The 10,933-nt window shown below is 42.7% G+C and overlaps 1 protein-coding gene across 1 annotated transcript; it reads right to left on the bottom strand.

Annotated features, from left to right (window-relative positions):
* Positions 1–5,072: 5,072 nt before the first annotated feature.
* Positions 5,073–5,639, bottom strand: LOC113350977. Its single transcript, XM_026595068.1, has one exon. The coding sequence runs from the start codon at positions 5,637–5,639 to the stop codon at positions 5,073–5,075; it is 567 nt and encodes a 188-aa protein (XP_026450853.1).
* Positions 5,640–10,933: the final 5,294 nt, after the last annotated feature.

The following is a 10,933-nucleotide window of genomic DNA, read 5'->3' as shown; positions in this document are numbered from 1 at the left end:
GGGTATGGTCGCAAGGCTGAAACTTAAAGAAATTGACGGAAGGGCACCACCAGGAGTGGAGTATGCGGCTTAATTTGACTCAACACGGGGAAACTTACCAGGTCCAGGCATAGTAAGGATTGACAGACTGAGAGCTCTTTCTTGATTCTATGGGTGGTGGTGCATGGCCGTTCTTAGTTGGTGGAACGATTTGTCTGGTTAATTCTTTTAACGAACGAGACCTCAGCCTGCTAACTAGCTATGCGGAGGATTCCCTCAGCGGCCAGCTTCTTAGAGGGACTATGTCCGTTTAGGCCATGGAAGTTTGAGGCAATAACAGGTCTGTGATGCCCTTAGATGTTCAGGGCCGCACGCGCGCTACACTGATGTATTCAACGAGTATATAGCCTTGGACGACAGGGCCGGGTAATCTTCGAAAATTTCATCGTGATGGGGATAGATCATTGCACAACAACGACTGCGTGATGGAAATAGATCATTTCATGTGCGAGGGGATGCTCGCACAACACCGACTGCGCTGGTTTGGGAATCTCCAGCAAAGACCGCCTGATGCCCCAATACGAGTAGGCCGAATCAGGCGTGCTGAAGGAAGGATGCAACGCTAAGGCCGACCGAAGCTAACTTGGGACGAATGCGTGAAGAACGACCTGAGAAACCGAAATCTCTCACCAGAACAGGCGTCAGATAGACAGACTTGGAGGGCGGCAATACGCGTGGAAGAGGTGTGTTTCAGGTATGTAGACTAATAACCCTCCTCCTTTATTTCCTATTTTAATTTCTTTACAACTCAATCAGAGAACACGTAAATGCAACCGGGACTGAGTGCAAGTAGGGGGAATCCCCTTGTAGCGCTGCAGTAGGCGGAATGGTGAAGGGGAAAACACCCTGTAGCTTATGCAACCGGGACTGAGTGTAAGTTGTAACTACTGGAAAAGTTGTACACCCAAAGTGATCGTAACCAAGATCTAATAAACACAAAGATTTTTATTGATGAAATCATTCAAAGTAACAAAGATACAAGTTCTTCAATGGAAATCCTAATCTCACTCTAGACTTAGCATTCACACTATACTAAAATATGACCCCTTAATCTTGCCCAAGGGTCTCTATTTATAGGGTAATCAACCCTAATGGGTTACAGCTCATTTTACTTCGCAACATTCTCGCGGAGGTGCTTTATACTTGGCCCGGAACATTTTCCATAAAGTTTTTCCCCTTCTTTCGCTATTCTCACATGGGTCTTTCGGGACACCTGTCTCTTTTCTTTCTTCATAATTTATATACTTCGCGGCTTGCCTTTTCTTCCAAGTAATCTTTCTTCGTCCTCTTCTACTTCGTGGCTTGCCTTGTAGGGTACTCCATAGATCCTTCATAACTCATGTTCCTCGCAGAGTTTACCTCTTGACGAAATACTATCTCGCACATAGTTTTTGACCTCGTCAATTTGTCAATAATGGTGACTCTGACTCGATTTGACGAGTCACTGACGAAGATTTTCGTGTCACGTGCAGGATCTTCAGGACGGATCTTCATGTCTTCCCTATGTCCACGTGGCGATCCATATTTTGGTATCCATATTTTTCCTTTTTCTTATTCTTCTCGATCGTAGGGAAAGAAGAATAAGAACCGTCTGAAGTTAGATAACCGCCACTCCTTCCCATCAATGCTTCCACGTGGTACTTTTCTCGTATAACCGCTAATCACCGATTCGAATTCTTCGACCGTGTGTAACTTGGTTTGACCAGTCACCTCTATAAATATCCTTTTTCTATGTCCCTTATAACCTTTACCTTATCTTCTTCCTTCTCATGCCTTTTGTAAATTTAGGTTTTGTTTAGGTCTCCTCCAATGGCTCCCAAGAAAGTAACCAATCCTACTACATCCACAACTTATGAGGAATTTAAAGTCGATTTTCAAAAGTTGGGTATTTCTCTATCTCCGGCGATCGATTCCTCCGTTTCTCCTCATATTACTGCAACCAAGCTCATGGAATTAAATTACCGATGGATTCAAACAGAAACTTGATCTTCTACCAAGATGTTGATCACCGCTGGTCAACTGAGAGCGGGTCTTTCTTTTTCCCTGTATGATTCGAAGAACCCTCCTTTTTATGAAATCCTAGTCAAGCTTCAGCGAGGCGTCTATCAGTTGAATGGAAATGCCATCCATATTGCTAATGAATTTGTCAGAAGGTCTAATGGCGATACTTCCCAGATTCCACTCTTGGTGCAAAGTTTTGTTCTTGCGGATTATAACATTGAATCCTTTTCTGCGAATTACACTGGCCAATATATGACCACGAGAGCCTATCAGGAGTGGGGCGTCAAACTTTCTCGCAAAACTTTGGCTGACCCGTCCAAGTCCCTTTTTTTAGATGTTGATCCTGTTGGTACGAAACGAAATAAGTATCTTCGTTTTTCTAGTGATGAGGACTGGATGATGTTCCCTTTAATAGCATAAGTTCCTCTGGTGTGGGGTCTCGACGAGAATGGGGCTGCTCGCACTGGTCCTCTCCCTTAACATGCCCATCTCGCGACGTATGGCGCAGGTCGATTTCGCTGACATAAGATGCCCAACGAGATTAGTCTTATCTTTCTTTGGTCTCCTTTCCTTTATTTTATTGTCTCCTAACGTCCATGTTCCTATCTCAGTATCCTCTTCCCCCGCCTGGTATGCTGAAAGACCGTTCTAAAAAATCAGTCCAAACACAGGTTCGTATCTCGTGGCATTCATTTTGGTCGTTGTTTTTGTAGATTCCGTCATGTCTGGGATGTAGACAGCTTGACCCAAGTCTATTCCTCAATACTACCTCACACTGATTGCTCTCCTCGTCAGCATCCTCGTTCGTCTGGCGAAACTATCCCGTCGCGTAGTACCCCTTTTCTCGAACCTACTTCGTCTAGAGGGGGTCAGTAAGCTAACGAAGTGGAGGAGCCTGATCTTCTTCCTAACCTTAAATTTTTAAGAGAGATTTTTGTTTCGACTCGCGGAAATCCCTCCTTAAGGTTTGAGGCTACTGAGTCTTTGGTTTCTCTCAGTTTTAACGATTTTTTGGCTGAAGATCAATCTTTTATTTTGAACGCTTCTTTGAACCTTTCTCTGGAGAAACATTCTTCCATAATGGGTTTCGTGATTCTTTGTCCTGAGTTAATCATTCATTTTCCCATTTAGGTATTTCGCGGAATTTTAAAGTAGATTTTTCATTTTTTAGGAACAACATCGCAGTATGGCTCATCTCGTGGAACTTTGGGAGACTCGTGAACTGAGGAAAAAGTCTAGCCCTCGTATTCTCCGTCTAGAGGATAAACTTGCAGAAGAGAGGAAAATCTCATCTGGTCTTCACCGTGAGTCTCCTTTTCTTTGTTACCTTGGCACGCCTTTCTCTTGATGATGACTTACCCGTTTAATTCCTTCATTCCTCAGAACATGAGAAAGAGCTTAAGGATCAGGTTTCTCTTCTATCACAAGAGAATGACGATCTTTCTAATAAGGTCTCCACTCTCCAAGAGGATGTCAGGAGGATCTCGATCACATGGTGAAGGACGCAACCCTGATGGCAAAGCATCTTCGCAGAAATTCCCAGGACGAGAAGGTCCGCCTCTTTAAAGAGTTTTGTGATTCCAAAGGTATTCCTCGCGTTCCTCTGGATCTCGAAGTATTTTCTGATGACGAGCCTGATCCTGCTGCCAAAGAATTAATTCCTACTGTCCATGCGTCATCCCCTATTGGCGAGATACTGAAACCGACGAGGTTCATGAAGAGGATGATTGCGAGGATACAGAATCCGACGAGGATCATGAAAGGGATGATTGAGGATACATGACTTTTTTGAGATTTAATATTCTTGTAATCTTAACTTTTATTTCGGCTTAATACTCCCAATCTTAGGGGCAGACTTATTTGTATGTAAATAATGTATTTATCTCTTCCTTGCTTTTTTGTGTTTGCCTCTATCTCGTGCCTTTACCTTCTTAATACGAACTTCGTACCAAGTATATATTTTGGAAAGACGATGAGTATTGTGAGGATAATGCTAAAGAAGAACATAAATTATAAAAAGATATACTTGCCTCTTGTTCTTGTTGAGCATTAGCTGATCAATACAGTGTCGCATTATTAGTCAAATTTCATGCTTAGCCCTTGTTACTTTCTGCACAAATTTATGTTCACCTTATGGCTCTACGAGGTCTTATTGCGCCTCCTAGTTAAGGTCTTATTTTTCCTCATCCCTTTTGAGGGATTTTAATTCGACGAAGTATCAGGCGCTTATTACCATTGCGAATAATAATCCATATACATCGTCTTAACATTTATTTTATTTTTCTCCGCGACAATGCGACAGGCCTACCTATTCCCATGAACATTAGCCCCATTACATTGTTGTCTTTTTTGGCCACACAGCTCCCTGATCTAGGGGGTGCCATCCCTTTATCCCCCTGATTTCCCCTTCAAGGAGAGTAACCCTAACATGCATGTTGGTCTCCTCTCATCCAGTTATTACGACAGTCAGTTGTTTTCGTGGCTTCTTATCTCATTCGCCGAAATGGCTTGGGGTTACAAAGCCACACCCTACGTGAGGTTTCTTTGGGATCGAGTGCGTCGTAGCCAAGACTTTCCAAACGGACATGGCCGGTAACGCTCCAGACGTCCCAGGCACCCGCAACTCAACCGAATACGTCGGCGCCTTTGTCATATTTCTGCACACCTTACTGAAGGCCATCATAAAAAGGGACCCTCAGCGGATAGGTCTTATCATTTCCCCTAGCTTATCTCTCTGAGAGTTGTTCACGACATGCGTTAGGTCTTGCCTCTTGCACTTTCATGCGAACTAGGGTGCATGCCGTGGATTCTCAGCCCTCCTAGGCGAAGGTTAAGTTTTCCTAGAAACTGTTTATCCATGAATCTTATTTGCCTCCTAATGTGAGGTCTTATTTCTCCTTAGTTATCTCGTGAATTTTGTTCGCTGATTTCAAAAGTCTTGTTTCTATATAAGCTGATTATGGAAGAGATATTTCATTAATAAACCCTATTCAACTACATGCTTATTTCCTTTTCTGCATTACAACTTACATTCACGGATAATACTTCTTGATATATACTGGATTCCAAGGGTGATCCAATTTTCGGTCTTGCCTCTCGATCTCGCCGTATATTATGTTCCCTTCTTCTTCTGTGTCTTTTCCTTCGCAGTCCGCCAACTCGTATGCCCCATTGCCAACTACCCTTTTCACGATATAAGGACCTTCCCACGTAGGCTCTAGCTTTCCTCCTGATCCCTTCTGATATGGGGGTATTTCTCGCAGCACAAGATCTCCAGGTATGAAGATCCGGGGTTTTACCCTTTTGTTATACTCCCTTGATAACCTCTGATGATAATTTACCATATGTTGTAATGTGAATTCCTTGCTTTCCTCAAGGTCGTCTAATTTCGCTAGAATTAAATCCGAGTTTAGCCCTTTCTCCCATGCTTGTCTTCTCGTGGTCGGAAGGATGATTTCAACAGGTAGCACTGCCTCAACTCCATATGTCAAACAAAAGGGTGACATCCCCGTTGCATCCCTCCTGGTGGTTCTATATGACCATAGCACGTTTGGAATATGTTCACACCATTCCTTATGATGACCGTCCAACTTTTTCATCTATGTTATTGCTAGCGTCTTGTTTGTAGCCTCCGCTTGCCCGTTGCTTTGCGGGTATAACAGAGTTGACTTCCCAGTTTGAATTTTGAATGCGTTGAGTAACATCCTTACATTTTCTCCTTCAAATTGTTTCCCATTGTCTGAAACAATCATGAACGGTATCCCAAATCTACAAATAATATGCTCCAGGATGAAAGCGTATACGTCACCATATCGCGTGTGTTGTAAGGCTTTGGATTCTACCCATTTCGTGAAATAGTCCGTTGCCACTATCAGGTATCTCCTTTGCTTTGTCCCTGTTACAAATGGTCCCACGATATCTATTCCCCACATGGTGAAGGGCCATACACTCAATACAGATTTTAAACCCGTGGATGGTGCATGTATTATTTTCCCTAATCTTTGACAAGCTTCACACCTCGTGGAGATATCTTTCGCGTCTCTGTGCATATATGGCCAAAAATACCCTTGCGTCCTGGTTTTGAGAGCTAGTGACATGGTTCCACTATGGTTGCCATCATCCCCATAGTGAATAGATTTCATGATTTCTATCCCCGCTTTCTGCAACAAGCATCTCATCATCGGACCCAAATAAGATCTTCTATACAGGATTCCTTCTTGCACCTCGTAATTCGTGGACTTACTTTTAATTTTATTTTCCTCTTGCCGGTCTCGCGGGAGATCTCTCTTCATCAAATAGTTATAGATGGGGGCTCTCCAATCATCATCTCTTATTTCCACATCTGTTTCTTCTATCATCATTACTTGGGACTCCCTTTCCTCTCTTCTCACTGAAGGTTGCATTAACCGCTCAATCATGATATGCCTGATTTTTGGATCCTCCATCATTGGGCTATGAAGGAAAGCGCATCTGCATGTCTGTTATTGTCCCGACCTATGTTTCTCCAAATAAGGCTTCGTATCTTTACTGAGTATTCTTTCACGAGTTGATGATACCTTTGCATTACCGGATCAACGACGTTATATCTCCCTTCAATTTGGAGAACCACCAACTGCGAATCACTAGTAATACGTACTTCGTCTAATCCCATTTCTATCGCAATCCTTAAATCTTGTATTACTGCTTCATATTCAGTCTCGTTATTTGTTACTTTGTATTCCAACCGAAATCATAAAACTATCCTGGTCCCCGTGGGCGAAGTAAATACTATCCCTATTCCTCTTCCATAATTGTTTGATGATCCGTCAACGAATATTTCCCATCTTCTGGGATGATTCTCCTGTAACAAGTCCTTAGGGTCTGGCCGGCTGTCACCTACATCCATCATTTCCCCTATGGTATCGTCTTATCCCGAGGGAAATTCGGCGATTATGTGCGACTTCGTAGAAGTCTGTACTTCATACTTTAACTTAAATTGATCGATCTGGATATTCCACCTTCTACTCTCCCAACTCTCTTCGAATTCTTTAATACCGATTCTATAGGGATTCTTGTAAGGACTTTAATTTGGTGGGTTTGGAAATAGGTCCGTAACTTTTGTATGTGTAAAACAATGCTAGTATCAGTTTTTCAATCTTTGGGTAATTATTTTCCGCAAAATTTAGGGTTTTGCTGATGTAAAAGATTGGTTTTTCTACACCTTCCTCATTCCGAAGTAAGACGACACTAATAGCGTTTGGTATCACCAGGATACAAAGAAAAAAATCCTCTCCGAGTTCTGGTTTTTGTAAAATTGACAATTTAATAAGATACTCCTTTATACCCTTCAACACTTCTTCACACTCTTGCGTCCACGAAAACTTTGCTCCTTTCTTCAAAACGTCAAAGAAGTGCTTACATTTGTCTGAGGACCGCGAGATAAATCTTCCCAAAGCTGCTAACTGCCCGTTTAATTTCTGTACGTATTTTATGGTGGCGGGTGAGGGCATTTCTATATACCCTAGACTTTTCCTGGGTCAACTTCTATGCCTTTTCGTGAAACGATGTGCCCCAGAAACTTCGCTGACACAACCCCAAAGATGCATTTCATTGGGTTTACCTTCATTTTATATTTCCTTATCTGTTCAAAGATCTCCCTCAGGTCTTACACATGGTCCCCTGAATCCTTTGTCTTGACCAGCATGTCATCCATATAAACTTCTAACTTCGTGTGCACCCATTTGGAAAAAAATTTCTTCACCATCCGTTGATATGTCACCCCCGCATTTCTCAATCCAAATGGCATCCTTGTGTAACAATATAACCCTTTAGGAGTGAAGAAGGCCGTGTGTTCCTGGTCTTCCCCAGCCAATGGTATTTGATGGTATCCACAATACCCATCCATTGATGACAACCTCTTATATCCTCATGCAGATTCCACCATTTGTGGGATATTTGGTAGGGAAAGCTATCTTTGGGGCACACAGTATTCAGGTCGCTAAAATCAATACATATTCTTATTTCTTTGTTCTTTTTGGGAACGATTACCATGTTCGTAATCCAATCTGGGTATTTTGTCGGCCTTATGATTCCTGCATCCATCATCTTTTGAAGCTCCTTATCGATTTGCTCATGGTATACTGCGGAAATCTTCCTTATTCGTTGCCTGATTGGTTTGATCGTCGGATCTAGCTCCAATATATGACACGTTACATGTGGATCGATTCCTAGCATTTCCTCCATGCTCCACGCAAATATGTCACCATATTTTTTTTAGCAATTCAACTAGCCTCGCTTCTTCTTCTTTGTCCATTGTTATCCCAATTTTTAGGATCTTAGGTTCATCATCAGTCCCCAAATATACATCCTTTGTTGGTTCTATCGCAGCACAGTTCATGACTAGTTCTCCAAGTGGTGTCGGCTCCTTTATCGGTTTCACAAGATCTCCCTCTTCTTCTGGTATCTCGTTGGGTATTTCCTCCTTCTTTAGCTCTTGCCAGGTATACCCTTAGCTCGTCCCCTTTTTTCAACTCGAGTATTCTCTTCTTTCGTTCCTTTTTCCTTTTCAATCTCCCCTCGTAATTCTCAATGTCCTTCTCGCCACATTCCTCCGCATCTTCGCTATCTCCATGTATCTCGCCAATCCCACTCGCCTCAGCTCTCCTTTTGATGTCGCTTCCACCATTTCGGTCAACATTACCTTCTTCTCCGTCCATTCTAACTCGTCTTTCCTTTGCGAATTCCCCATCTGAATCCCCAATCTTCGCAGCTCTTGTAAGATTTCATGGTCCATAATCCCTCTTACCGATTCATCAATATCTGTTTCTTGCCTCTCGCTTTCGCTTTCCCTCTCTCGCTTCCTTACCTCTTCGTATCTTATCCTATGATTTTCCGTCCTCGCCTTTACTAACAGTCTTCTTAGGTCTCTTTCCCGGTCGTATCCTTCCAGCAACCTTCGTTCCTGCATTCTTCGCTTGTCCTCTTCTTCGTAATATTTGTAGAGACTCTCCTCCTTGTACAGGATCCTTTTGCGAGATAAAACCGTTATCGTTTATGAACTTTCTTTTTCTCCTTGCGAGATTCCTACCTTCATTTGTTTCCACGCTCGTATTCCTCTCGTTTCGCCTGATTGTCCCGTTCTGCCGTTCCTGCTTGCCATTCCGGTTGTTACCTTACTCTCTCCTCATCCCAATGGTTTGCTTTACTCGGTCCTTTTGATATTGTATCTTTATCATCTCCGTTCCATTTCACTTCTTCTCGATTTGTTTTCCCATTTATAATAATCTCGGCTTTCACGATTTGAGCTGGTTTCGTCATGGATTCATCCTCTACACTCGACTTGCCTCTACGTTTCCTTTTGACTTCTCGTCTTTCATCTGCTATGGGCGTTTCTCCCTTTTCCTCTTTCTTCAGGGCTTCCAACCATTTGCTCCTCCTTGCCGATGATGTTCCTCCTCTTTCCATTCTTCCTCCTTTTTTTGCCTCCAATCTTTTGCTCCTCCTTGTCGCCATCATGTCTGCCGCTCGATCGGGTGTTCTAGTCATCAATCTATCCTAGTTTCACTACCGGCTATCCTTTAAACCCCAGTCTTTAAATGGGATGTGTCTCACTAAGATCTCTCTTTCTCCTACAACTTCGATTTCTCTCTACTCCTTAGATGAGGATGAATCCCCACTCTAAGTTCCCTGTTTCTAGACGCCAAAATGTAACTAATGGAAACCCAGTAGTACACCCAAAGTGATCGTAACCAAGATCTAAGTCATACTAAGTAATATAAACACAAAGATTTTTATTGATGAAATCATTCAAAGTAACAAAGATACAAGTTCTTCAATACAAGGAAACCCTAATCTCACTCTAGACTTAGCACTCCCACTCTACTAAAATCTGCCCCCTTTAATCTTTCCCAAGGGTCTCTATTTATAGGCTAATCAACCCTAATGGGTTACAGCTCATTTTACTTCGCAACATTCTCGCGGAGGTGCTTTATACTTCGTCCGGACCATTTTTCATAAAGTTTTTCCCCTTCTTTCGCTATTCTCACATGGGTCTGTCGGGACACCTGTCTCTTTTCTTTCTCCATAATTTATCTACTTCGCGGCTTGCCTTTTCTGACAAGTAATCTTTCTTCGTCCTCTTCTACTTCGTGGCTTGCCTTGTAGGGTACTCCATAGATCCTTCATAACTCATGTTCCTCGCAGAGTTTACCTTTTAACGAAACACTATCTCGCACATAGTTTTTACCTCGTCAATTTGCCAATAATGGTGACTCTGACTCGATTTGACGAGTCACTGACGAATATTTTCGTGTCACGTGCAGGATCTTCAAGCCGGATCTTCGTGTCTTCCCTATGTCCACGTGGCGATCCATAATTTGGTATCCACATAAGTATACGACACTAATGGTCGAGAATTCGTAATCCCATTACCACGATGACTACCCACAGTACTTAGTCCAAAAACATTAACAACAGCGGCGCGGATAGCGTCAAGTATTTCTGCTTGTCGTAGTGCAAGTTGTGCGAGGCTCGGACAGGCCGGCGTAAAACCCATGTTCAACTCTTAGGATATTTTTCTCTAGTCGACCCGGTACTTGCTACTGGAAATGACTTTGGATTTCGGATTTCGGATAAGAGTTTTTAGTATTTTTGGTAAAGTTCAGCTATGGTTGTGCCATGGATGCTATTGTATGTGCTTGGTTATCATTTGAAGGCAGATGCCAACAATTTATAAGGTCGCTAGCTGACTCCCACTTCAGTCATCAATAATATTCCATTTTTTCCACAAAAACCATGCATGTCTCCAAAATCAGTAACTCTATGTTTACAGCGAGGAAAATCCACGGAGAATTCCCGGGACTCACAGTCATGCCTGTGAGTAAACAGCACTCCTGACAGAACCTCCCGGTGCCCC

The sequence above is a fragment of the Papaver somniferum genome, chromosome 2 (genome assembly GCF_003573695.1).
Source record: "Papaver somniferum cultivar HN1 chromosome 2, ASM357369v1, whole genome shotgun sequence".
NCBI lineage: Eukaryota > Viridiplantae > Streptophyta > Magnoliopsida > Ranunculales > Papaveraceae > Papaver > Papaver somniferum.
The sequence above is the reverse complement of the archived record's forward strand: the minus strand, read 5'-3'. Positions and strand labels throughout refer to the sequence as shown.

What these genes read in the sequence shown, in the direction of transcription:
- LOC113350977 (XM_026595068.1), bottom strand. Translation starts at nt 5,639, where the DNA reads ATGAAAAAGTTGGACGGTCATCATAAGGAATGGTGTGAACATATTCCA.